The 26,507-nt window shown below is 49.5% G+C and overlaps 9 protein-coding genes across 12 annotated transcripts; 4 read left to right on the top strand and 5 right to left on the bottom strand.

Moving 5' to 3' along the window:
* The first annotated feature begins 648 nt into the window (after window positions 1-648).
* On the top strand, window positions 649-2,039 carry FOIG_07164 (uncharacterized protein). The gene is made up of 2 exons (XM_031206575.1): window positions 649-1,080; window positions 1,611-2,039. Exon 1 carries the CDS (start codon window positions 696-698, stop codon window positions 1,047-1,049), a length of 354 nt encoding a protein of 117 aa, XP_031063694.1. The 5' UTR covers window positions 649-695; the 3' UTR covers window positions 1,050-1,080; window positions 1,611-2,039.
* A 631-nt stretch (window positions 2,040-2,670) lies between these two features.
* On the bottom strand, window positions 2,671-4,005 carry FOIG_07163 (uncharacterized protein). The gene is made up of 2 exons (XM_031206574.1): window positions 3,220-4,005; window positions 2,671-3,170 (listed from the first exon to the last, which is right to left on the bottom strand). The coding sequence occupies exons 1-2, from the start codon at window positions 3,514-3,516 to the stop codon at window positions 2,922-2,924; spliced, it is 546 nt and encodes a 181-aa protein (XP_031063693.1). The 5' UTR covers window positions 3,517-4,005; the 3' UTR covers window positions 2,671-2,921.
* A 137-nt stretch (window positions 4,006-4,142) lies between these two features.
* On the bottom strand, window positions 4,143-6,621 carry FOIG_07162 (cysteine desulfurase). Of its 2 annotated transcripts, XM_031206572.1 has the most exons (3): window positions 6,178-6,576; window positions 5,282-6,105; window positions 4,143-5,094 (listed from the first exon to the last, which is right to left on the bottom strand). In XM_031206572.1, the coding sequence occupies exons 1-3, from the start codon at window positions 6,437-6,439 to the stop codon at window positions 4,672-4,674; spliced, it is 1,509 nt and encodes a 502-aa protein (XP_031063691.1). In that variant the 5' UTR covers window positions 6,440-6,576; the 3' UTR covers window positions 4,143-4,671. The 2 variants fall into 2 exon arrangements, with proteins under 2 accessions (XP_031063691.1, XP_031063692.1); XM_031206573.1 differs by having other exon boundaries at window positions 4,267-6,105; window positions 6,178-6,621.
* Window positions 4,337-10,018, top strand: FOIG_07161 (uncharacterized protein). Of its 3 annotated transcripts, XM_031206570.1 has the most exons (4): window positions 4,337-5,104; window positions 5,161-7,785; window positions 7,930-9,172; window positions 9,222-10,018. In XM_031206570.1, the coding sequence occupies exons 2-4, from the start codon at window positions 7,750-7,752 to the stop codon at window positions 9,245-9,247; spliced, it is 1,305 nt and encodes a 434-aa protein (XP_031063689.1). In that variant the 5' UTR covers window positions 4,337-5,104; window positions 5,161-7,749; the 3' UTR covers window positions 9,248-10,018. The 3 variants fall into 3 exon arrangements, with proteins under 3 accessions (XP_031063689.1, XP_031063688.1, XP_031063690.1); XM_031206569.1 differs by lacking the exon at window positions 4,337-5,104 and having other exon boundaries at window positions 7,587-7,785; window positions 7,930-9,646; XM_031206571.1 differs by lacking the exons at window positions 4,337-5,104; window positions 5,161-7,785 and having other exon boundaries at window positions 7,881-9,172; window positions 9,222-9,646.
* A 99-nt stretch (window positions 10,019-10,117) lies between these two features.
* FOIG_07159 (uncharacterized protein) lies at window positions 10,118-13,061 on the top strand. The gene is made up of 2 exons (XM_031206567.1): window positions 10,118-11,097; window positions 11,151-13,061. The coding sequence occupies exons 1-2, from the start codon at window positions 10,954-10,956 to the stop codon at window positions 12,852-12,854; spliced, it is 1,848 nt and encodes a 615-aa protein (XP_031063686.1). The 5' UTR covers window positions 10,118-10,953; the 3' UTR covers window positions 12,855-13,061.
* Window positions 10,377-12,617, bottom strand: FOIG_07160 (uncharacterized protein). The gene has a single exon (XM_031206568.1). The coding sequence runs from the start codon at window positions 10,895-10,897 to the stop codon at window positions 10,520-10,522; it is 378 nt and encodes a 125-aa protein (XP_031063687.1). The 5' UTR covers window positions 10,898-12,617; the 3' UTR covers window positions 10,377-10,519.
* Window positions 12,941-18,756, bottom strand: FOIG_07158 (uncharacterized protein). Its single transcript, XM_031206566.1, has 4 exons — window positions 18,602-18,756; window positions 15,597-18,339; window positions 15,082-15,544; window positions 12,941-15,027 (listed from the first exon to the last, which is right to left on the bottom strand). The coding sequence occupies exons 2-4, from the start codon at window positions 18,087-18,089 to the stop codon at window positions 14,243-14,245; spliced, it is 3,741 nt and encodes a 1,246-aa protein (XP_031063685.1). The 5' UTR covers window positions 18,090-18,339; window positions 18,602-18,756; the 3' UTR covers window positions 12,941-14,242.
* A 3,078-nt stretch (window positions 18,757-21,834) lies between these two features.
* On the bottom strand, window positions 21,835-23,359 carry FOIG_07157 (uncharacterized protein; the record flags this gene model as incomplete). Its single annotated transcript, XM_031206565.1, has 3 exons — window positions 21,835-21,855; window positions 22,292-22,468; window positions 23,225-23,359. The coding sequence occupies 3 exons, from the start codon at window positions 23,357-23,359 to the stop codon at window positions 21,835-21,837; spliced, it is 333 nt and encodes a 110-aa protein (XP_031063684.1).
* A 1,294-nt stretch (window positions 23,360-24,653) lies between these two features.
* On the top strand, window positions 24,654-25,208 carry FOIG_07156 (uncharacterized protein; the record flags this gene model as incomplete). The annotated part of the gene is made up of 2 exons (XM_031206564.1): window positions 24,654-24,885; window positions 24,952-25,208. The coding sequence occupies 2 exons, from the start codon at window positions 24,654-24,656 to the stop codon at window positions 25,206-25,208; spliced, it is 489 nt and encodes a 162-aa protein (XP_031063683.1).
* Between the last annotated feature and the right edge of the window lie 1,299 nt (window positions 25,209-26,507).

Below are 26,507 nucleotides of genomic sequence, written 5' to 3'. Positions count from 1 at the left end.
GGGGTTAGCCTGCTATTCTGCTGTCTGTCATGACCCCCAGATAGTGCGTCAGTCTTCATCTTTGAGCCTCATCGCTCGCTTGGATCGCCCTAAACGTACTGATCCTCCTCTTGCACGCCGACAAGTGTGACAAGGGTATGCTATACGAATCGTGCATGAAGCTAAGCCCCGACTTTTATCAACGACAATCCATACCTACACCTTGAAACATCAACTTCCTCCACAAACTTGACTTACTTTTCAACTCGGCATCATGATAATGTCCGCTTCCCGGTCTCGACGGTGATCCATTGAGGGGTTCCTTCAACTTTTTGAACGGTTCTGTTTGTTCCGGAAGCTCAAACGGGCTACATCGTAGGGTCTAAGCCATCTTCATCCTTGTCAACTGTTCCTGTGCCGTCAAACCTCGGCGTGATACTCTCATGATGTGGCTCTTTGTGGATGTCCTGATAGGCCTCTCTTCTCGCGTCAGCCCAATAACTTGGTCATTCGTGCTCCGAAATGCTCCTTGACGCTATATGTTTACCCGGACGGATGAGAATCCTTGATTTTGTTCTCCCACCTTAGACGAGACCTGCATCTATCCCGATGCAACTGGGTCCCTGAACCTGAGTCCAGCTCTCTCGAAGACAGAAGATCAGTGACAAAGTGTTTGGCACACTGTAAGAGTCTGAGATTGGCTCCATGTTGATGAGATGTGCTTTGATTCTTTCTCCTCAGTCTTGAACCCTGCCAACCCGGGCCTACCCTCAAGCCTGTCTTCGACCCAAGGGGAGGTCTTCGAGAGGTCACGCAGACATCGCAGAAGTACCTCTCCTTCGTTTCAAGTACTCGCCACTCTTCGTCCGACTGATGCCAAGATTGTCTTCATCTTCCTCTTTCTGTCCCGTCCGCTGGTTCTGACGGTACATTCGCCCGCCTCTTTTGCTCACACAAGTCATCTTGTCATCAGTCGTTCTATGCCCCTCCCAAGTATTCGTACATGGCTGTACTCTTGGGAGTCCAGCCAAGACTATCTGAAAGGGGTACACTGCCAGATATCTCTGTGACAGATGATCACTACAGCTCGTGAATTTTAATGTCAGTCTTCTTTTGATCTAGACTGTTATATCTAGCAGTTACCACAAATGTAGTTTGTAGTTGAAGACGCACTTCACAGGCTGCGTGCTCTCCTGCTCTCTTTTGGTTTCATGCGCTGTGCGATTTCCATTGCCCATCACTCCATTTGCCTTGACTCCACACTCCCCCTTCTTGGACATTGCATCTGTATTGCTGAATCATATGTTAGTGGAATTTCTCAAATGCTGCTCGGAGCCCGTTTGTTTGCTGTGCTTATTTGAGTTGCGGGCGTTGCGACTTGGAAAAACTCTCATGGTTACTATGGTACAACTCACTACATCAGATGGACTAGGGCTTGCCAACCCAACCCCTTTTATATCATTTCCCACTTCTGGAGCCGATATTCCCTATTCCTAGATGTATTCGTGATGGATCAAGTCCGACCTGAACTTCCCCAATATTGCTTTCATCCATTATTACCCCATTCAGGTCAATTTCATAGTAGCTTTGATCTCTCAGATGGCAAGAAAGCTCACGCTTCAGGTCACTAGTCGTCTCCTCATTCTCCGTTACTCAAGCTTGCGTGCGTCTTTGAGTGAGTTAAATGCGACATCCTATCGCACGGGGTTGTGAACCTACCAGGGCTTCTCATGTCAAGTCGCCACTTGGGGCTTTTGTTAGAATACAGAATCGAGTTGCGAACGTTCTGCCGATCACCCAAGTGACTAGAGTACCTCAGTAGCAATAGCAAGGTATCTCACGTCGCTGTGCCACAGTGAAATGGTGAATGGCAATGCTATCAGAACGCAACGCATGAGGAACAGAGTATCCAGCACACAAGACGCAAAGCTGCAGCATTTCTTTTAGCCTGAGATGTCCTTGTATAGAACGACACAATGCTCCTTCTACTGCCCCAGCTTCTCGTAGACGCTGTGGCCCAGGGTTGCACGCTGCCAAAGAATTGTACTCTTAGCAACGGCACCAAGTGAGGAGTCTCCTCCAACGTTCAGTGTTGCGGACCATGGCAGCTTTTTGCTGCTCGTGTCTACAATAGATCATCCGATGCATGCCCAGCTTGTGTAAATCAGAAAACAATGGTAAAATGCGTTTTCATAAGGGTCGCCAGTCGAAAACCAGCCGTTTAGGCGGCAAGAAACAACCGCCCTCCAGGGTATCTTCGATCATTACAAACTGTCACTTAAAGAAATCGTGTCGAAATAAAGGCAAAGCTCTTCGGAGACAGCCCACAAATCTCTCAATAGTAGTAGGTATAGTTAGGTGCGAACTGCAAGTTTTTCGAGATTCTGTGGAAACATCATTATATCGTTTAAGCTTAGTTGTTCAATCGCTGACAAGTCCCGAATGTCAATCGATGTAGTAATACGACCCTCGAGCGCAGTGATGGTTTTAGGTGCAAGGATGAGTTGCATGTAGGGGAGGCAAGAAAACTTAGGACCTAGATCCTAAGTAATAAGGTAAACTTTTTAACAAAACTCCTAAGCTTATAGTAACTTACCTAAGCCTTTTCATCACTTAGGATCCAGATCCTGAGCTTTCTTGCTCCCAAGGGCATGCTCAAGCACAGCAGATGCAATTTCAACGTCACAGAATGCAACCTCCTCAATATCCAGTTTCTTATCCAACACTCGAGTATAGGGCAGTAGCCTTGGTACGTATAAGAAACACAACACGACTGTCAAGGATCACAAGCTGCAACATATACCGAAGTAACTGTTGATGGTGTTCATTAGGAGTATCTAGTAGGACCTTCCTCTTCCGTCCATGCCACAACTTTGGGGTATCATATTCTCGTCACTTCATGCTTATCACCCTACGCTGTTACCAATGTTGGACTTGCCGGTTTATTCGCGGCTCTCTGCCTCAGCCTGCTTCTGGAGATCGTGCTCAACACCACGCTGGCGGGTCTTGCCCTCAGCACGAAGCTCGTCGTAGTGAGCCTCCTGCTCCTTGTTGCCGGTGAGGTTGGAGACGGCGCCACCAAGAGTACCCTGGACACGCTCGCTGATGCCAGTGCCGAGATCACTGAGCTGACCCTTGGCCTCCTGGTTTCTACCCTCGAGATTCTGCTCGTGGCCAGCCTTCTTCAGGGACTATCAATCATATTAGCAAAGTAAGCGCGATTCGAGCTATTCATCTTACCTCGCTCCCGATGATTCCACCAACGGCCTCCTTAGCGGAGCCAGCAGTCTGGTTCCAAGAACCCTCAGTGCGGTTGGGGTCATCTTTGGCGGCGGCACCGGAGCCAGAGAGGGTGGCACCAGGGAGCTTGGCGGTAGCGTGGGACGCATCATGCTCGGCCTCGGCCTTCTGCTTCTTGAGGTCGCCAGCGGCCTGGTCGCTGGTGTTTCCAGTAAGACTACCAATAGCGCTCTGAACAGCACCGGAGGCGGAGTCGACGACGGACTTGAGAGTGGAAGGCTGGGGGGTATCAGACATGTTGGTGATTGATGGGTTTGGTGGGATTTGTGGTTTGTTTGTGCTTGTGTAGGTTGGAGTTCTTGATAGTGTTTGGATTTCAAGGATGTTGATGAAGGAATTAAGTTGAGTCGAAGGGTGGGAGAGGAGAACGCTTTATAGTAATTTGAAGGAAGTCCATCACGAAGGAAGATATCCCACCAAGGCAACTGCAGTGGCACAATGATGTCATTTCCGTTGAGAATTGCAGTGACGCGCCGCGCACAGGTATCTAGGCAGAGGTGGAAGGAGCTGTTAGCGGGCAGGAGCTTATGACGTCAACAAAGGAAGGCAGCAGGTACTCCCATAGGTAGATGTAATTCATCCACAAACGCTGGGAAGTCGCGATCCACGTTTCGGAGTGGTTGAGTATAGGTAACGTAATAATATTTGATCAACCCCATCACTTGATGTCGGTTGTTTGTACGAGTGTCAAGATCGAGATTGGAAGCAATGGACATCTTACATGCCCTCCATCAGGGAGCAAGAAAACTTGAGACCTTGATTGACGATGCCAAAATAAACTCGTCAAATAGTCCTCTAAGTTTGAGATAGTATTTCTGAGTCTTTTTGTCATTTAGGATAAAGTTCCTAGGTAGGTAGTACGTTTTCTTTCCTCCCTCAGCATGAACAAGCGCTGTTTTTAGCCACGCATGTGATAATCAACATTCAAGCAAGACACATATAAACTGTCACTTATCAAACACTAAAATGGAACGTTGCGTCAGATATGGTACCACTTTAGAAGATAAAACGTGGTCGGCATGCGCAATAATGAATGGTCATGTCTCATTCTGTGCGACTCTAGTCTTGATCTCAAACCAAACTCAACTCCGATTGTTTGTTTCATTTCCAACAGGCAAAGCACGTTCCCAGTGCTTGATGTGAATGAGAGGCGCCTGTTTATCGTCCTTTGATCCATCCCATAATTTGCAAGCCCCTTTGACCAATTGCTCCCTATTTTCGTCCTCAGAATGTAAAAGAAAGAGGTATCTCTGATATTACAGTATGCTATACAGACACAACTGAGCCTCGCTTCAGCCGGTCACCGTCATTAACGTCCTTGATTCATCCAGAGTAACTAAGACTGAACACGAAACTCTAGATGAACGGATAATCATCATCATCACAGCTTGCTTAGTGCTGGCTCCACTGAATGGTGTTCAGGTCGATGCCCTCCTGGACGAGCTCCCACAGAGGGCTTAGCTCTCGGAGGAAAGTGACACGCTCCTGCACCGCCTTGAGGACATAGTCAATCTCCGCTTCAGTGGTAAAGCGGCCGATACCGAATCGGATACTGCTGTGAGCGCTCTCATCACTGTTGCCAAGCGCACGTAGAACGTAGCTAGGCTCCAGTGAGGCCGAGGTACAAGCACTGCCCGAAGACAGGGCAATATCCTTAAGAGCCATCAGGAGAGACTCTCCCTCGACATAAGCAAAGGAAACGTTGACGCAACCGGGGTAGAAGGAGTCGGCAGCGCCGTTCTGTGTCGTGTGCTCCATAGACAAAAGGCCGTTGAGCAGGCGATCTGAGAGATACTTAATGCGCTTGGTGTCGTACTATAAATAGGTCAGTATCTCATGTACGTAGACATGGACAAAACACAAGACTGAAAGACATTGTAGATCAGACAGAAGCTTCGATCAACACGGCCGGCCTTGTCACGGGCCATTCAGAAAGCCATGCATGTGTAGAGCAACTCATCATATGTACAGAGAGAGGTTTAAGAAAGTTATGAGTACTTACAGCCATCTCCTCCTTGGCAATGCGACAAGCCTCGCCAAAGCCGGCAACGAGGGAGGGAGCAAGAGTTCCACTTCGGAGACCTCGTTCCTGACCACCGCCGGTAATAAGAGGGTCCAGTCTGACCCTAGGTCGCCTTCGGACATAACAGGCACCAATACCCTTGGGACCATAAATTTTATGTGAAGAAATTGACATCAAGTCAATATTCATGGCGTTGACATCGAGAGGAATCTTGCCCACAGCTTGGGCAGCGTCAGTATGGAAGAAGATCTTCTTCGATCGGCACAGCTTGCCGATTTGCTCAATAGGCTGAATCACACCAATCTCGTTGTTGACAGTCATGATACTGACGAGGGCAGTCTCGGGTCGAATAGCGGCCTCCAGGTCCTCCATTCGGATGAGACCGTTGTTCTGAACAGGGAGATATGTGACCTCGAAGCCCTCATCCTGGAGATGGCGGCAGCTGTCGAGCACGCACTTGTGCTCAGTCTGTGTTGTGATGATGTGCTTCTTCTTGCCAGATCGACCAAAGAAGCGAGCGACACCCTTGATACTCATGTTGTTACTCTCGGTGGCACCGCTGGTGAAGATGATCTCCTTGGAGTCAGCACCGATAAGCTTGGCGACATGCTCACGCGCATCTTCTACGGCCTTCTCACTCTCCCAGCCATAAGCATGTGTCCGCGAATGGGGGTTGCCGTAGACGCCGACATAGAATGGCATCATTGCATCGAGAACTCGAGGATCGACGGGTGTTGTAGCCTGCATGTCGAGGTAGATGGGACGCTGGCCCTCTTCCATAACTGCTGCTTGCTTCAGGACTTCTATTTGGGATAATTAGCCTCAATATAAAAAAAATCTCACTCACTAGGCAGAGCGGGACAAGATGCACTTACCAGCCATTGGGCTAACGCTAGCATTGGAGGGAGTATCAGGAGGAGGGATGTCAGCAAAGGCCTTCTTATCGAGCTTGATAGCCGTCTCAACCTGAGCATTGTCCCTCTTGGTCTCGGATACATATCCACGTTGTGATGTGCGCCTCGCCACGACAGCTGCGCGAGCCATACCTCGCAGAGGAGCTACAGTGACGCGAAAGGCTGGGCTCAAGCCAACTCGGCCCGCCGAGCGCAGGGCGCATGAAGCGATATTGGAAGACATTATGAATTGAATGTCTGGCAGTTGCAAGGACGAAGAAACGTCAAGCTAAGCCAGTGGGAAGAAGAAGAGAAGAGGTGAATTTTGGTGGAGGAGGCGTTGAGCTCCAGGTCCAAGATTTGTCATTAGCTTGTCGGCTCGGGGTCCTCGGTGATAAGCCTCCGGCAGATTCGGCACGGCCATTGGCTGAAAAAGCCGGGGAGCGGCAGAAGGTGCGCTCTTTAGGTCTTAGGTTACGGCGGAGGAGAAGCCGAAACCGTTGTGGTGAGAGGAAGATGGAAGAGTCATTATTTCGTGGCGAGATGTTGTAACGGGGAGGTAATCGATGCGACGTTCTTTGCAGGGCCTTTCCAGGTGTTATCTGCTCTCTGTGCATCCCGTCCGCTGCAGGCTGCCAGTTCATAGCCTCAACCTCAGGGACCCCAGTACACTCAGACCTTGTTCTTGGTGCGGTGCGGAGGGTTAGGTTCCTATTGCGGTGCAGGCGGAGTTTTCATCGAACCTTCAATTCACCGAAACCGACAGGCACGGGCATACATATTATTCTCTGCATGCGCCTCTCCGGGCATTTCCCCATTCCCCAAGGTTGAACTACCTGCAGTACCTATGTAAAAGAAAGGGCTTGTGGCTCGGGTGCAGCGCCTTTACGACCTGACCTGTGGCCCAAATGAGATTGATCCCTGGAAGCTGTCAAGAGTGACGCAACGCCCATGACGCAGTGGACGCTGTGGCTATAGTCCCTAAGGTCACTCCTCTGAAATCCAAACCCTGAGTAAATGACTGCTCCGGTCAACTCGGTATTCAAAAAAAGGTATATGGTTCAAGACAAAACCACGTTATCAGAACATTGAGCTCACGTCTAAATACTTTGATATACTCCGTACCTACCTATTTTCCCTGTCAGTCTGATACTTAATAGTCCCTGACTGCCATTGTCATCTCAGCTTCCCCCATGTGTCCCTATTATTTCTTCAACCTCCTGATAGCCACAGCATCGGAAACCGGCAGGCTTGGCAGCAAGACAAAGGACGGGCTGGGCAGCAAAAAAGGTCCAGTGAGGGAACTTAAACCTGGGAGCTAAGCTAAAACACAGCCACACAAGTGGACGTCACCGTTCCACGACTCACTCAGTCATGTTCTGGGCTGTCCTGCCCTGTCATAATCGAGAGCTTCATAAGTTACCTTCTCGTCTAACTTTGGCGGCCTCGCGATCTGAGGGTTTTCGCGATACTCACTCACTCTTCTTCCACCCACCACCGACTCTACTCCTGGCATCACTAGAATAATCTAACAACTATCGCCGCGCTCTCGCCATGAGCTTCAAAGGCTTCCAGAAGAGCCTCACTCGGGTAAGCCGTGCCCCTCACTTGATGGTGCTTGGATTTCCAGCATGTCTCGCGCGCACAAAACGCCATTTGCGCGCGGCTAAAGAGTCGAGACACGCCATCATGACGAGACACACGATCTCAAGTACTAATATATCTTGCTCTTAGGCCCCGCAACAATTCAAGTCCAAATTCAACATCGGCGAGCATACCAAAGATGCTGTCTACATCGATGCCGAACGTCGTTTCCAGGAACTCGAGACTGAGACCAAGAAGCTCCACGATGAGTCCAAAAAGTACTTCGAGTCCATCAATGGCATGCTCTCCCATCAGATCGAGTTCAGCAAGGCCATGACCGAAGTCTACAAGCCCATCTCGGGTCGCATGTCAGACCCAGACTCAATGAAGATAGAGGGTAACCCCGAAGGCATCCGTGCTTGCGAAGAATACGAGGCTGTAGTCAAGGACCTGCAAGAGACGTTGGCCCCGGAGTTAGAAATGATAGAATCTAGGATTATCCGTCCCGCTAACGAGTTGCTCGACGTCGTCAAGGTGATACGCAAGACCGCCCTCAAGCGTGAACACAAGAGACTCGACTACGACCGACACCGCACAACCCTCAAGAAGCTGCAGGACAAGAAAGAGCGCACTGCCAAGGATGAAAAGGCAATGTGGAAGGCTGAAGGAGACGTCGAGCAAGCCACCCAGGACTTCAACTACTTCAACGACCTCCTCAAGGACGAGCTACCCAAGCTGTTCCAGCTTGAGCGCGAATTCATCCAGCCCCTCTTCCAATCGTTCTACTACATGCAGCTCAACATCTTCTACACACTCCATGAGAAGATGCAAAATTGCGACATCGGTTATTTCGATCTCACGCTCGACATTGAGGATGCTTTCCATGAGAAGCGCGGCGACATTCAAGAACAGGCTGAAGCGCTGTCCATCTGTCGCTTCAAGACTACCGGTCGCCCGCGACCTGTGCGATACGGAGCCAAGCCTGCCCTCGAAGGCCCCAAGCAGCCCGCACTCCTTACACAGGGAGGCGAGGGTTCCAAACCGTCAAGCAGCACTGTGACGAGCCCCAAAATTGGTGGCTATCAACGCCCCGCCTCGACCGCCAACGAAGGTGCCGCTCCCCCGCCGTACACTCCTCCAACAGGCGCCAATGCAGGCCTAGCCGCCATCGCCGCTGGCAAGAAGAAGCCACCGCCCCCTAAGCCCAAGCCCAAGCCCATGCGCCTCACGGCCCCGGGAGTTGAGACTGTAACGGCTCTTTACGATTACGCTGCGCAAGCCGAGGGCGATCTAAGTTTCCGAGCTGGTGACGTTATCGAGATTGTCACAAGGACACAGAACGAGAACGAATGGTGGACTGGACGACTGCAAGGCAAGGAGGGACAGTTCCCAGGTGAGTGCTGTTGGTTGTCGAGATCTCATCAGGTACTAACAGAGAACAGGCAATTATGTCCAGCTCAACAGCTGAAGAGTGTGATCGTTGCATTGGTCACGAAGGTGATCTAATCCGTGATAAGACCTCCACTACTTCGATACCTGGACACGAAACGAAACAACTCATCAAAACTTGCTTACAATAGACACTCATAATTCAGAGGGCAGCTTCAGTCGAAGGTAGATATTGGGAAGGCCAAGGCGCATGGATGAAGCACAGGAGGCTGAGACGTGAAGATGAAACAACAGTCCGCATGTTAACTCGATGTCCTGGAAACGAAATGCAAGGACCCTTCGTTTCTGGAGATGCAAGGAGCCTCTGTGGCCAAGGAAGAAGATGGGGCATGTCTGGCGTTAATGGATAGGGCTTTTGCTGTCTGCAGAAGCAGATAATACAATACTACTATATATTCAATCAATCCGTGCACGATAGCCTTGTAGCTTCTGGTTGTGAGCCACTGGAGAGTCGGGCTTGTACGGCTTGTATGAATCATAGGCATGTTTATGGCCTCTTAGGGGAAGCATTTAGCCATGTCAGACAACATGGTTTAATTGCTCTAAACTCGCGCAGTATACTCTAAACGTTATTAGTGAGGCATGGGTCTGCATGTTAGTTACTGCATACATGCCAGAGCCTGCTTTCATCAAAGCGTATCAGGTTTTGACGAGGTTGAATGAGGCTCAAAAATGGGGTTGGCCCCTCAGGGATCTCAACAGGGGGCATACACCATCAAAGCACATGAAAGATGTCGTGTAATTGGCCAATCCTGGAATATTGGCTGAATGGGCAATCGATACCATCAGCAGGTACCACAGCCTGATTTCACAGCTGAATACCAATCGCACCACAAACAGCTGCTTCAGGGTAAAATCAGGATATTCATGAGAGTTGTTGTTGAGCTGAGCTTGAAGCAAAGACTGTTCGGGACTGAAGTACATATTTACCTGTCTGGTTTGCCTCACGGAGTGGCAGGCTTGTAGAATATCGACTATACTTCTTAGGGTTGAACCGCCGTACAACACCAGCAGAGCCTCTTCCTTCACTTTCTGGAACGAGTTACACCATGTTGATCGTTAGTACGACGATTAGCTCAACTGCGCCGCGAGACTAATTGCTTAGTACAACGATGGGTCAATTCAACCTGTTGTAGTCTTGGCTCTTATATTGACGGACTCTGAAGACACATGCGTAACCTAGACTCTACACCACCTCGATATCCTCGTGACGTCGAGGAGTTGCCTATCGAGGTCAAGCTTTGGTCACCTTGATCTAAATAGAAAAAAGAAGAAGAAAAAAGCAGTGACACTATTCTCGAAAAATGTAGCACGCGAGCTTAGACTCTTCTAAGCGATCGTCAGCTAAAAAGAGCCTCATTCTCTGCGAAACTTGCTCTTGACCCAAACACCAACCAACCACGAATTTCCAACTCGCTATGATTGCTCCTTTTCGACTAATCGAATTTGAGAACAAAGATATGGGGCGTCCACGAATTCGTTGGCATTCCTCGGAGCGGGGGTAGGCTCCTTGGACGCGATAAGGCTGTGAATCTTGACTCGGAACTCGAGGACTCTTGCGGCTCTGCTCCCCTCTTCTCGTCTCATGAGGGACTTTATAACGACCGGGGCGCTGTGAATAGCGTCGTATCTTGTATACAGCTCGGTGTATCCTCTCACTTGTGAACATGAACCCACGCCGCTCAACAGGATCTTGTCTCCTCGCTCTCTCCTCGCAGCATCGCCATGAGCATTCTCAAACTACCTGTCGAGATTGTTTCTCTTCTTGTTGAGTTACTCAACGTTGAAGATGTGTTCAACTTGGCTCTATCCTGCAAATCTTTGACCTACATTCTCTACGATAGACGAATGTGTCGTCTTGCACTCTTGGTTCGTCCCAGCCTCTTGTCTTAGTGAGATAGTCCCCGCTGACAACATCTCAGAAGGCACCGTATTCCGCAGAGGCTCAGGAGGCGCAGTCTACCAAGGACTTCCCAAGGTCATTCCGTAAGCTTGCTAAGCGGCGAATGGCTGTCCAGGCAGCGGAGCCATGGATGGTTGCTATAGTTGCCATGGCAGATCGTTTCATTTATACAAATGGACACTTGTGCTACACTGTTAATAGCAACCATCTCCGTGTCCTCAGCACACTCGACAAAAAGTCCACGTCTGAAAGGATAGTCGATGTTCCGCTACTCCTCAAGCTCGCAGTAAGAGATTACGATCCTCGAAGACCGCATACATTTGAACCCCTTTACTACGCCGAGGGCGTCTTATCATGTCTTGCCACTCAAGTTCTCGAAGACTCCACCACGAGCAATTGGCTTGTCATCTTCGAGCTCAGAGAATCTCCCACATGGGTTGTCGTACAAAGGCCGTGTTCAAGACACCCGCTATTTGTACGCAATGACAAGAATTACCTGTTCTGGGGTTCAAAATCACATGCCAGACTAGACGGTAGCTACAGATGGGGTATTCATTGCCTCAATCTCCAGACTCGCAAGTGGTCAGATCCACAGCTGATTCTATGGGACCTCGACGGGGAAAGTATAGGGTCTGACATCTGCTTTGAAATCATCGATGGTCAATTTTACTGTGTTTCGAACACGTTCAGAACAGAAGCCGATGATGGAATGCGCAATAACTTCTACCAAGTTGTGAGGTTCCCTGTGGACAACGCGGTCCATGACAAATGCGAGAAGCCTCTGATGCGTAACCTCTGGCGTCTCCATGACTCAGAGGGCGCAGTTGACGAGCGTTGGACTTCATTACAGCTTGCTAAAGACGAGAGAACAGGCAATCTCTTCATTGTCGAGACTCGAAAGGAGTGGTTCCCGGTAAATGCAGGCAGCCAGAGGACATGCTACAAAAAGGAGCTTCACTTTGACAAACAAGAAGAAGCCCCTCAGCCAGAGCCTTCTCTGCCCACTCCGCCAGATTCGACCGTGGATAGCCTCGAAGACGATGAATGGAGTAGCGAGGATCATATTGAAGAACGATCGAATGAGACAATCCACATTGGTGACGGCCCATCTGATGCCACAGCATACACCCTCCAAGAATGCTTTGTGCGTTCATACAACCCATCGTGCGATGCTTTCATCGACCTTGTTTCTGAGGCTTACAGCCCTGACTCGATGTTACAGCTCAGAGTACAGCCCAAGAAACGAGAACCGTCAGTCAATATATGGCCACGAGACCAAGAAACATGCCACTACAATAGTGACTTGGCTCAGCTCCAAGGCGTTGTCAACCCCATCCAGCCTGTTCAAGGGATCGAATGGTCTATGGATGAGCGAATCTTGGTGTATTCACCAACTCATATGGCCTACGGACAATTGAGGCCCATCATACTCATGTCGTTCGACCCAGAATATGTTCTTCAGCGCTTTCCGAATTATGCAACACAAACTCAAGGTGCAAATGGCCATCTCGGTGCCTCTGCCCGTTCGGAAACAAGTAGCGGACAGAAAGGCATACTATGGTCATCAAACCAGGATTTTGGTGAGTCTGCCTCGCCAGAAAAGAATGATCCCAACGCATCTGCCAACTTTGTCAGATCACGCCCCTCGCTTTACCAGACGATGAGTATGGGAAACGGGAATGCACATGGTTTTGATCTCTCATACCCATGCCCTTGGCGATGAACTCGTGCGTGTGTGTGTGTGTGTGTGGAAGAGGCCTCGGTTCTATTGCGTGGCCTTGAGGCCTTCCATAGCCCTGTCAGGGATCGTCTTGGAGCAACACATTGCTACAAATATGAGAAAGTATAGTCAGTAATAATAGAACCTCACGGGATTATACAGGACGCCACAGTAATACAGTGAATTCTCGGCAAGGAAACAAGACGGTCCAAGATAATCATGTCATATGCAGGTGACTCGTTCATGAATGTATGTATGTAAACCTTGTGTACACCCAGGTTCATGAAGAGGCAGGTTCAGGCAGCGCAACCTCATACGCTGGGCCCAGGTATAATGACAGTTTGGGTGACACGACAACTCACTATAGACTCAATATTGAAGTATGAATTCTTCAGGCAGTTTCATGCAACCCTTTCACAAGTCATTAGGAACATCAGAATGAAGAGCCTCAGCCTCTCGTCTGATGGTTCGCCTGAAGCTATTTCCCAGCTTTGACAAGGCGACTGCATCCGTCAATGCCGCAAAGATAAATCCGATTCTGTCACTTGACATATGATTGTAAATTCCAATGTGATAGGTAGCTTAGTAGCCAGTAATTTCTACTAGAGCTTGACCAGTTGGGATCCTGGATCAACTCTAACCGCACATCTTCCGCATTCAACTCTGCGTATCGTAGAGATGAGGCAAGCAGAATAAGGGAAATTGCAACACTATATGCCAGCCAAGTTGCCGCAGTGCATTCCTCGTTTGGTCTATGTTCACGACATGCGCAAACGTCGGGTTGGGGCGGTCGACTCAACTGTCTTTCGGTTATGTTTATGGGAGCTGGCGAACACTCCGAGGGTCTGGGAAATGATATATCATATCATGTTTTATCGTCGTCTGGTATTAACAGGTACTCATTATGACTGCAACTTCGAGATTGAAGGTTGATAGTGTAATGCATGCTTCAAATATGTGTAGACACATCCCGTAGAGTCATAAGTGCAAGAATTTGAATGCGTGTTCACCCTCATACATCTTCTTTATACATGTTCACCCTCACCTGCTCTCCAGAGAAACCCCATGCAGTCTCTCTTCTGCGCTTCGACTGAGAACAAGACACGAAAACCCCTTCCTGAGACATCCAGAAGACACATCAAGATGTATGCCGATGCCCATATGACAAGAATGAAAAGGCCAAACCAAAAAATCCGTCCATGGACGGTATCAACCGCATTTTGGACCCAGGTCCCGAGACCCCAGATCACAATTCGACATCCAGTAATAAAGATTAAGAAGTACATGAGCTCATGAGCGTATAGATCCTCGTCTAGAACGTTTTTTTCGCAAAAAGTGACGGCAAAAAAATAAATCAGGTCGTAGGCATAGACAACAAGTGTTGTCATCGATTACTTCTTTCGGCGACTGAACATCTTCGATAGACTACTGCTGCTCTCCTCCTTGGGAGGTGGAGGGGCCATCACAGGCTCTGGCGGAGGCTCTGAAGTGCGCAGAAATGCTGCCAAATCCGAGGTACGTGAAACGTTCGATACTGCATCTCGAGGCTCAAACTTCTTCATGGGAACACGACGTCCAGAGGAAGCTGACGAGGCAGGCTGTGAAGGGCGAGATGAGTTCTCACCAGTGGGCATCCCGTACTTGTCATATCCAGATGGGACGTTGACCTGGATGGGAATATAATTCCTGAAGCCAGCACGGCTACTAAGAGATCGAGTGTCGTTGCCTTGGGGTGATGCAGGTGCCGTGTTGGAGTGATTGCTCTCCTTGCGAGTGAATCTCCCGATCAGGCTCGGTGCGCTCGCTTTCTTCTTGGGTATCTTTTGTGAGATCGGTGTCGTGACAGGCTCCGGTGGAGGCTCATAGTTCATGAGAAACTCTGCCAAGCTCTCCTCCTTCTTAGCAGGAGGCTTGGGCGTTGCAAGCAAGACCTCGTCATCCTCGTCGTCGCTAAAGTCAATGGCGTAAGGGTCCTTGACACGTCGAGTCTTGCGTTTAGGCATCATATCATCTTCATCAAACATCTTACTCGTCGGAGCAGGCTGTCCTTTGTTCTTCAAAAGGGCCGTGTTGGAGTTGATAGATGAGTGAATCGAAGGCATTGATGACTCGGTGCCATGAGTCGAAGCCTGGCTGTATCGGATATCGGGAATGTTGGCGTCGACGGCCTTACCACCTGCTGGTTCTTCAGCACCGGCTGTGTCCCAAGGTGCGATATTGTGAGGAATACGGTTGCTATTTGCGCCTTGGGGTCCCTGTCGGATAAAGTCGATTAGATCCGAGCTGCCACTACGGGACTCGACCACAGCATCACGGGGCATATATCGATTCCGATTGCTTGCCGATGAAACATGACGACTATCGAGGCTGGTCTTGCCGGGGGTATTTGGGCTGCTCACATTTCGAAGTTGCATAGGACGGCTGTCTCCTGCGGGACCAGTAGATTTGATAAATTCTGCAAAATCCGCAGTAGATTCGCTGGGAACCCGAGCGTCTCTTGGGGCAGCAGACATACGTGGTCTGTTCGGGTTTGGAGAGGGCAATGGCTTCATTCTATCGTCGCCAACCCGGTGATGGGGAGATGCCCTCTTCATGTCGGTTGCCGCAGAAGAAGACCTGGAACGGTTGTGGGCACGAGAATCATCATTCTTCATGGATCCCTTAAACACTGAATTGTCAAGCGACTGCTTGTGCTGTCGTCATCGTTAGGTCCGTTCTCCGTTCAGCAATGCATATTTTACTCACATCCATGTTGCGCATATTCTCAGGCGTCAGCGTATATGTGATGGTTTGGTTGCTCTGGATCAGCTCTTCAAAGTTACGGGCCATGGCTGAACGGCTTCCATTGTCCTCGGAAGTTCTAACAGCCTTAAGTCGGCTTGTACCTGAGGAGGCTGATGAGCCTGAAGTGTGAGTAGGCCGAGGGGTATGCACGTTGCCTCCATCTTCGTCCGAGTCCCTTGTCCTTGATCGCTCTATGGATACCATGCCAATACTGTGAGTGGGAGAAGTAGGTACCTTGTCATTTCGTGCAGCATGTCGGTTTGAGTAGCCCGAGGGCTTTCGTAGAACTTCGGCAGGCTTCTCGGGGGCGGTTTCAGAGGTGCTTGCAGGACGCGTGGATGCCACCTTGGTACTGGATGAAGATCGTTGAACAGGTGAGTGATGTGGGGATCCAACAATAGTTTGAGGTGGTTTCGCCTCGGTGGGAGAGGCAGCCTCCGGAACAGTGGGCGTGGAAGGCTGATAAGCAATATACTTGTGAGGTCTCTGCTCTCTGGTCCGATTTCGATCCATCTCCTCATCAGACTCAGAGATTGTTGCAGCACCTGGCATAGAACCTCGCATGGCATCGACTGGAGAGCGGCTTTTTGGACCTGGGCGAGTTGAGGTTGCAGGGGAGTTCTGAGCCTGCACATCAACTGCGCTGACACCATTGGAGAGACCACTGCTTGGAGGTATGGTCAGACTCGCCCGGCGGATACGGTCCGCAGCATCAGCTGAGGGTGAGCGCGACCCGCTGGGGCTCTTAGGACCAGCTACATCGATGATGCGCGCTGAGTGCACACTTGATGATCTCCTGAGTGGGAACGGACCACCAGTATCAGACAGGGCTGGCGAAGAGCTGCCAGCTACTGACACTCGGGCTGATGTCAGGATCTCTGCCTTCTCGTAAGTCGGATCCTCGTCTGCGATCTCCTGTCTTGACTGAATGCGGCTTGTTATAATCTTTGACAGCCGCTTGCTCTTGGGAGCCACTGGCTCCGGAACAAGCTCGTCTTTAGGCTTGCTTCCATCAATCTCCTTGACCTCCCTGGGTTCCTCGCTGCTGATTTGCTCGGTCTTGGCTTCTTCGGCAGGCTCTTGTTTCTCCCCAATGACACTAGTCTCGACAGGTACAGCCTCCTTCTCCTTCGATCGCTTAGCAGCAGCACGATATGGTGATGCGCCGGGTGTTGGCAGCGAGTTTGAACGCTTGCGACCAGCGAAGTCGGGAGTGTTAGGTTGCGACAAGGTTGGCGTAGGAAGGCCCTGAATAATTCCCAGGGGCAGGATCAACAAACTCTTAGGTCGGCGCCCTCCAACTTCCTCCTCTGCCTCCAATTCCTCGTCTTCATCATCGCTATTGTAAGCCAGACCAGGGATCTCGATTTCATCCACATCATTACTTCCAATAGGAAGCGCAACTTGAGATGGATCAACAGCTTCAGCTTGTGCCTCCAATTCTGCATCACGGGTTGGGACCCGACTTAAAGCGGGTGAATCAGTGAACACACTGTCTTGTCTTAAATGGCCATTAGACGCCCTTGAAAAGGGGCGGCCATTTAGATCGATCACGGGTGACCGTATCCGCTTCTTCCAGCCCCTCCACAATCGCCCGAGTGTTCGGTCGAGAGCTACCCTCTCCATGTCTTGCTCTTCGACTACAATGCGGTCGGCGACATCGGCGGGGTTTCGGGTCCCTTCATTGATCTCCTTCTGGTATTTGGCCCGCAATCTGTGGTATGCGGCTTGTCCCGCGACAGTAAGGGTGAGCTCGCCCATATACTCCAGAACAGAGGTCAGGAAAATTGCAACAGCTGGTGAAATAACGTCGGAGATAGACTCGTTGGCCCCTAGCTCGAGATTCTCCTGTTCCATGTAGAGGTCCTCGTCTTCCTCCTCCATATCGCCCAGGGAAGAGTAGACCATGCACCTAAGGCGGGTGCGCTTCCAAACCAATTCCAGGTCCCAGTCACGCGCTTTGTCGCCAGTAGGCGGCACATAATCTTCCTCATCACCGTCGCCCAAGTATTCACGTAGCTCCTCATCGGCATTGTTGACGGCATCTTTCGCTAGCTTGGGTTTTAACACCTCCGAAACGGCAGGTCGTAAGTTGGCGAGAGTAGTAGCTTGGGATTTGGAGAGGAAGTTGAAAAGCAGCTGATCAAGAAAATTGTTGACAAGCTGTAGCGCTTCTCCCGAGACGAGCGCAGGGTCGCTGGCTGGCTCAATACCGTGCTGATCGTACCAGGTATCGGCGTGACTATCGTGGTCGTTTGTAACGATCTGAGAAGCGGCCGAGGCGGCGATGAAGGCCGCTGAGGGTGATACAGCGAGAGGCGGCGACATGAGGCTGTGGGCAATTGTTGAAGGTCGATCGCTGGAGATACTCTGTGTCCTAGATCTCACGTCGCGGGGAGAGATGATGCCGGAGGTAGGCCGCGACATGGCCAGGTCGCCATGTGAGGTCGCCATGGATGCGGTCTATATATATCGGGGGTAGACCTGCAAAGGTCTCCCAAACAATGCGTCGGGGACAGGGAAGTGGTCGCTGACCGGAAGTTTCGTTTGCCTTGTACGAGGCGAGCCGAAATAAACTCGGACAGGCACAGAATTAGGATTGTGGCCCCGGCTCTTGTTCTGTTCTGCCAACGTGCGAAATGTTGGGGGATGGGAGCGCAGTTCAAGGTGGCTGAACTGCAATGTGCTTGGTCGATGAGTGAACCTGATTTCTGTTAATTGACAGTCGCAATGGTATTGCAATCTGAAGCACGGAACTGGGCGGAAACTAGGGACGGAGAGTTGCTTTTTGTGTAACACAAGTCGCAGGTTGTACAACGAGTCGGCCACTGACGAGACAATAGCTGACGGACACGGGAGCGCCAGACGTCGCGAGCCGACCGATAGCACCAATTCAATTGCAGGTCGACAGCAGAAACCTTGACTGTGCTTTGGGAAATGAGGAATGGATGTAATAATAGACATACCTTGCAGTATAGCAAGAAGACCAGTAGCGATGGCAGGTGGGAGGATTATCGCAATGTCGCAAAAGCAAACAATGTCAAAAAGTAGTCAGCGAGTGACTGTCAAAAGTTTGAAAGACAAACAAAAGAGAGGTTGAAGTCAAGGTGAAAAAGAAAAGGTAGGTTGGAGGAACGAGGCGTGTCGATCAGGTCTCGGTCCTCCTCTCCTGTTTGCTCAGTTGATTTGATTTAAGTTGAGTTCAGGTCAGGTCAGGTCAAAGTCGCGGATTTGGCTGCTGCTAAGGGTCTCGTTCAGCCGGTGGATTGTAATTGTATGCAGCCCCTGGACCCAGAACAGGCAAGACTGAGGACGGACTGGAAGGCTTCTGTTCTGGCTCTGGCGTTAGAGATTCAGTAAGGTGAGCCAGGTAGACCTTGTTCCGGGGACGGGACCCTGAGGTACAGGATCGACAATACAAGATAGCGCTATAGTGAAGGTACTGCTGGGACACTGTCTCTGCTGTCGCGGTGCTGCACGCTGTATCAGAGGTCGCAGCGCAGCGCAGCAACTGCCTACTGTAGTAATAGGATTTGCGACGAAGTCTCGAAAGGGTCTAGCCCCTCGGACAGGGATTGATGATGGTGAATGAATGTGGATATGGATGCCGATGGGATGTTTCCACAGAAGCGGCCAGGGTGGACTGGGCTGGGATGGCAGCTGGAGGTTTGGCTGCTACTGGACAGTGAGTCTGGACGCAACTCCACTATATCCACCGTTCCTGGACAAGCGGACAAGGGCCCTGTCAGTATCGCAAGGGTTTGAGTCAGGGACTCTTTTTTTTCTGAGGGTCGACGGAGCTGGAGCGGAGTAGGGATTCGATTGGGATAGGGGTTGTGATGGTGTTCTTCAGGAGTTCGCTTGGTTCGCTATGTATCGTGTCGTGCATTGGATTAATTAACGTTGCGTGGAAGAATTAGTAGAAGTCGCCTAGAACACACTGTGCCACTGTGATTAGTTGATAGACGGATACGGATGGAATGAATGAATGTAAGGTATGGCCAACCTCTCACACCTACTCACACCACATAAAAATAAAGCTTGGATCTGTGGCTGTGGCCACAACCTCCTTTGATCGTGATATCTTCAAGCCTAGTCAGGTTCATAGCTTCTCCGCGATACTCATTACTAGCATGCTAGCTTCTAAGCCTCCTCGTGGTTGCTCGGCAAGACCGTCTTTCTGCGGCTCCAGGGCTCCTCTTATCATGACTAGTATAGGCCATCGTCCATCGTGGAACAGTAGGTAGCTTGGATTTGTTATTGAGTTGGGCCAAATACACTTCCATGACAGAGATGCTAGCCGCTAGGTACTGTTGGTCCATATCTTGAATATGCAGTGTCCCGCTTCGAAGAATGAGCGAACCGTGCGAGCGAGTGTAATATGAATCTGATGGTATTGATTCCTGTATGGGATCATCAGGCACTTCTCGTATCGCTGCTATTGGGCCTCTATGATATCCCAGACTCTACTACAGTCTGTCCCCATTACAGCTACCGTCACAGTTACAGACAACCTTGCCTGCTTGCTTGCTTGCTTTTAACCGTTGAAACACATGGACGTCTTTATCGTCCCAGATTGCTTCTTTCGAGACTCCATTTCGCTGAGACGTGGATACATGTTACATCGGATCTGTTTCATATAACCATGCCATAAAACTCAGTCGTAATTGAATTGTTACATGTCATTTACCGAATAGAAACAACAATTTTTCATCCCATACATACACGATCTCGCACGGACAGACTCAGCTTTTTGTCATTATCACCAACATTAGAGACAGAAGAGGAGACCATGAGTTATTAGACGAGCCAAGCCAGACCAAAGACAAGACAAGACCACTTAACCATCCCTGTCCAGACTAATAGCTATGGCGTGGGTGTGGCAGCCACCGCAAATCAAATGGTCGATGCTTTGGTCCGTGAACTGAGAAAGCTCCACAAGCCACGCGGGTCAATGGAATGCTGCCGCTGGCTCTTCTGTTCTACCTGGAATATCTCAATGGATCATGAACGAACCAAACATGGGATACCTACTATCCAAGTCGCTCTCGTCTCAGGAGGCAACTTTCCTCCGAGGCGAGATAACGACATTCCCCATGATCCATTGCGCGAACCGGCTATCCGTACAATGATCAGCAGTCTATGCTCCCCACGTGCTTCGTAGCTGATCGACACTACTGTACGATCATGATGAGCCGCTACAGATTGCGACTCCTATTCTACTAAACAAGATATCCATATCCATCCGTCAATGATCCGAGAGTGATTCCAGTAAACCACCTGGACCACCCACCAGGTCCTCTCCTGACAATTAGTTGATACCTATTCCCCTGGCCCGAATGAGCAATTGTGATAAACGTGGACGATGACCATGTTAGTGGCTATTATACACACAACCCAAGACTCGATTCTCAGGGCCAGCTTCTGTCCATCCACTCAGTTCAGCTCAGCTCAGCTCGACACCAACCCAGTAAGAATGCCCTCCTCTACGTGTGGCCGTGCGGGATGGCCCAGGAAATTATCCAAAGTCGCTACCCGTCGTGGTGTCGCTACACCCAGCACCACACTCGAACGGCAGCTTGCAGGTCTTACTGTAACCCGTCAACAACAGCAATAAATATGCTTAGAACGGTCAAGATCTCATTTCTGTAAAGTTTACCGGATAAGAGCTCCCTCTCGCCTCAGAAATGGACGCTATCATAAAGTCAAAATAGGGCCCGAACCAACGGGACACGTCTCGAACCCCGGATCCATCAGGTCGGCTGGCACCTTTTGCCCCTCCAAAGGCTGACTAGCACTGAGACGAGACGCTGGTCAATCTGCGATCCTGCAGTACATACAATGGCTAATCTGCGTGACAGCGACAAAAAAAAGGTCGGACATTTTCCTAGGTGCCGGGACTGAGCGGAGAAGAGGGCCGAACATGGCTCCCGGGTCCATGGTAGAGGCTCAGTCAGGTTCAGGGTACGACAGAGACAACGAAAAAAGAGGATGGACACCAACATAGAAACCTAAACCTGGTGCTTGCAAATGTCTTAGACATTGTCCATCTCGAGACTTTGGTCCTAATATGTACCGTATGTTACGTGGTCTCGTCTCACCTTCCCACCACTTACAAGGCTCTGACGCTGCCCGCACCGGAACTCATTGTCTCTGCTTTGCAGCATGACTGGCTCGTGTCGTCACTCACTGATCTGTCTCAGTGCGCTAAATTTATCCCCTGCAGCTTGTCAGCTCTAGTCGTCCAGCCACTTTTTGTATAAGGCGGGCTGCGTTCTCAATTGGCGTGCTCTGGTTATTGCGTGCATAACGTAAGGTAGTCAACAAGCGGCGTATTGATGGCACCATCAAAATATAGATCCAATCTCAACAAGATAGGTAGTCTACGCCTTGCTGCAGAACGCCAGGTCCTCTGTACTCTGTTTGGCTGCTTGCTTGAGTGACAAGTACGTTTCACGCATCTCACTACATGCTGTTCAACTCAGTCGCTTTCTCGCAGCTCAACTTCAGTCAATGGGTTATGCAACGGAGGGCACAACAATTGCTCATCAATGCTCATCGTCTCTCCATTGTCACATATTCCTTTAGCATATTCTGTTTTAATATTAGCGATCTAATCCTGGGTCCTCTTATGACCCAACTCAGTCAGTACATACAGCCCGTGCTTCAGAAACAAAGCATAGACGAATACCTTCCATGTTTGCTTGGTTTAAAAGACCAGGTGACTTTTCAGGCTCGGCCCGAAGTCTAGTCATCGTTTCCGACGCTTCAGGTAATAGCCTACCCTCTCCTCGGGACATGTCCTTGCGTCGATGTTTGCTCAACCTTCTACTCTACCATTGGGTGCTAATTACAGAAACATGAGCCTGACGCCTCATGCGCGTTGCCTTGTATTGGGAGCTGAGATAAGTATGATCTGCAATGAGTGCTGCGTCCTTTGAGTGGTGGTGTTGGGAAATGGTTATAACTAGACAATAACATACTGGTCACAATCTTAGCAAGACCAGAGATCTAGCTGTGGCTCGATGATACATGGCACGTATTGCAGTGGAACGAGAGTCCCGACAACACGGTCTATATTTGTGCTCTGATTCTGGTTATTCGAGCTGAGCTCGAGATATCTATTTGACCAATAATGGGCTCAATGCCCCAACTGAATAAGTCCGTCGTTTCTTCATAGCTGAGGAGCGAGGCTTTCTTCTGGGTACCACCAACACATGCTATCCCGTGATCTGTTCCTCAGAGGTATATGGTCGAGCCCAATGGTTATCGATTCGCATTTAGTCATGCAAGTGATCAATTTCCTTAGCATGAAACTGGCTGTTCTTTGAATCGAGAGTTTGTCTGATCCACAGCAAGTCGGCGAAAGAGCTTGGTCAAGTAGACAAGTCGCCTTTGCTCTCACTACTACAACAGCTGCTAGGATCACTTTGATGCTTCAAGCGCCGAGGCCTATAGACTGGCTGCGGTATGGGTTGCGCCTTGGAAGCCCTCCAAGTGTTCCTGTAGTGTTCATTAGAGAGTGCGAGCACTGAAGGGGGTATCACAACTTTACCTTTAATATTTCCATACCTACATAAGCGACATACTTCCTTTTCTAAACTGACACCCTCGATGATGGTTTCGGGGCAGGTCGCCATCAGCTCGCCACGGATGCAGAGCTCGACGATTCGGCTGCTCAGTCGGCAGCACTCCTTGCACTGGACGTTCTCGCCTCGACACATAGCTATATGAATATTCAGTTTCGATCCGTCAGGGCATTGGGCTCTTGGGGAGGAACATACTCACTGGGATAGCGTTGTGGTGGTGGTGATTAAGGGGTGGTAGAACAATTAGACGGCTATAATGATAGTCTTTGTAGTGAAGCAAGATGCGATCAATGCAAATATATAGGGATCGAAGAAGTGAATGTTCCTTCCAATAAATCCAGTGCACTGTATTAATGAATTCACCTGTCGAACAACCAGTGTTCGAGTACTGAACCGTAGTCTTGAGGCCTGCTCTTTGGAGAATGGTTAGAACTACTTGTTCACAAAAGCGAACAGCAGAACAACACGTCTAATACATTTTGATGGGAGCTTATTGTGTGCCTACGGATATTGTTCAGTGTTTCTATTTTCATACTGTTTCAGTATCTAGTGGCATTTGGTGGTCCCCGGAGTTCTTTGTTCAAAGTGAAGAGAAGGAAATGAAACCATGAACAACTATGGTTTCGTCCACCTCGATCACTAGTTACAGAAACAAAGAAGTCTTATGACATGAACCGCAATGTTTCTTCAAGGTATTCGGGGTTTGTCGTGGTTAGCTATCGCCGAGTTACTGTAGGGTCAATTTGTGATAGAGACACCAGACAGATAATAGAAAGGTGATAAGACGATATTTGAGATTTATACATGACTCCGCTCAAGGATTTCCTATAGCTACCTGTTTAATTGCTCCGCCAGGCCCCGGTGATTGTTCCTTGCCAATAGCAATCTCGGCTTCACAACCCGTGCCGTTGAGTTTGCGAGACCGATTTGTATATCAACAAAATGAGAAGCTTGCGAAACAGGACCGGCATCATTGAAATTCACTGAATTTCTTGATTCATTACCTATCATCGATGTCTCGGTTCTTTGTCAGTTTATTGCTAGTTCTGCGTGAAAGAGCTGGGCACACAGGCCAGCTCGGGTATCAAGGTGGCTGTGATATTCAGTTCCAATACGATATTCTTCAGCGGGCAGCTCTGGGATGGTTATGTCTGTGCTTAAAGGTGAAAACACATTCCTAGATGTTTCGTGGCGGCTGTAACATCCTGCCACTGGCAAAGGGTGTCGAGTTTGCTCTCGAGGCAACTCTTATTGTGCTTATTGAAAAATGGCTATCAAGCAAACAATAGGTTTATGGCCACAAGATCTCAACCGTAGCAAGTTTTTTTTCTTCTTTCACGTTGGAATCTTTCTCCTAACATCACACAAATAAATTAACTCGTCAAGTCATTCCTTTCTCTAACAAACAATGTGGTTTCGCCCCTACACTATGCCGAGGGACTATCTGCTCCCTTTTCTCTCAGTTTGTCTCTTTGTCATACAACTTGGTCTTTCTGTAAGCGACCTACCGTCTATTAAGCTCATGCAAGATATTGTATGTAAGCATGTCCATCGAATCGATAGCCCTGAGCTTCTTCCAGAAGAGAAATGTCGGGATGAGCCGGTGCAGCAACGACTTAACTTCATCATGATGGGGATGCAAATATCCGCCACTATTTCGGGTATGTTTCCATCTCATCTCATACATGTACTTATTAGGATTGTGTGTAGGACTGACAAAACTGCAGCTACCCTAGTTGCGTTCCCCTTGGGTGTTCTCTCAGATCGAATCGGCCAACTTCCTGTACTAGGTGCAAGTATCCTCAGCATGATACTCTCACAATCATACGCCATGTTCGTACGCTGGAAATCAGACATGATTCCACTCGAGGCAATATGGTGTATCGGTGTCGCACTTCTCTTTGGTGGGGGTCGAAGCGTTGCTGAGGCCATGGTATTTGCTATCATTGTGGACACGGTACCCGAATCCAAGAGGCAAGCTTAAATTCCGAGGGCGAGATAAACTAATTGCTGACGAGGCTTCCTATATCATCATGGTTTCAGTGGGTTGTGGCCTCTGGACTTGCTGCTCAGCTCGAAGGCCCTGTGCTATCAGGAGAGCTTGTTCAGTCATCGGTATGGATGCCACTATTCTTGTCCTTGGGCTTGGTACTCGGAGGCGGTATCGTCCTAGTGAGCTTGACACCAGAGACACTCAAACTAAAGCAGCCTCGGGAGGACGCAAGCATTGGGCCGTATGACTATGGTCTGGAGTCGAACATGTTGAGCTTGGAGTCTCTCAAGAGAACATCCGTGATGGTCGCTTTCAAGTCGATGTTCTCTAGGCCTCTCCTCCGGCTTATCCCTGGTACTGTCATGACAATCCCACTAGCAACAGTGCAGACTGATATCGCCATTCACCTAATGCCCATACAGTTCAGCTGGCCTCTCAACCGTTCTATACTTATTGTATCTTTGCGAAGCTTGGTCACACTTCTCACCCTATGCATACTGCTACCTGTCATCACATGTATCTGGAGCAAACTCACAAGTTCGCCAACTCATCGCAGATGCTCAAATCTAGCTTGCGGAGTTCGTTGCTATTCTTAGCTAGCTGCCTCTGCATGATGATGGTAACAAAGGAAGCCTTCATCATTGCAGGCCTAGCCGTGTCGGCACTGGGCTCAGGTCTACCTACGCTATGCCGCGCCATGTTAGTTAGGATGACAGGGGAGGAGAGAGCCGGGATGCTCTTTGGGCTGCTGGCGGTCTGTGAGATCCTAGGTCTTCTCGCTTGTGAGGCAAGCATGGGGGCGTTGTTTGAGGTTGGGCTGAAGACGTGGCTGGGGATGCCATTTTGTCTGGGGACAGCAGCTTCTCTTGTTATAAGTCTGACCACATGGCTAGTCCCCACGAAGTTATTGAACACTGGAGATGGCTGATCAGTTACTGTCTTATTAATTCCATGTTGACAGGCATATCTGGTCTGGAGCTAGCGACTACCGTATGGATAATTACCATAGTACAGTTACCCTGGAGCATCGCCATTACTAACAGATTCTAACATTATTAACGTTACACATAAATACACAGTAACTTCTCTACGGCAGCCGCTTAAAAACTCTATGCTCGCAGAGATCATTCTCAAATTGGCAGGTGAATTTGTCCACGTCGTGTATCTTATCATTACACGACGTTGGTGTAGCGATGTTTGCTTGTGACACTGTTCACAAACGATAATCAAAGATCGGCAGTTTTTATTATTATTATTTTTTTTTTTAAAAAAAAAAAAAAAAAAAAAAAA

This window comes from Fusarium odoratissimum, assembly GCF_000260195.1.
Source record: "Fusarium odoratissimum NRRL 54006 unplaced genomic scaffold supercont1.10, whole genome shotgun sequence".
In the NCBI taxonomy this organism is placed as follows: Eukaryota; Fungi; Ascomycota; class Sordariomycetes; order Hypocreales; family Nectriaceae; genus Fusarium; species Fusarium odoratissimum.
The sequence above is the reverse complement of the archived record's forward strand: the minus strand, read 5'-3'. Positions and strand labels throughout refer to the sequence as shown.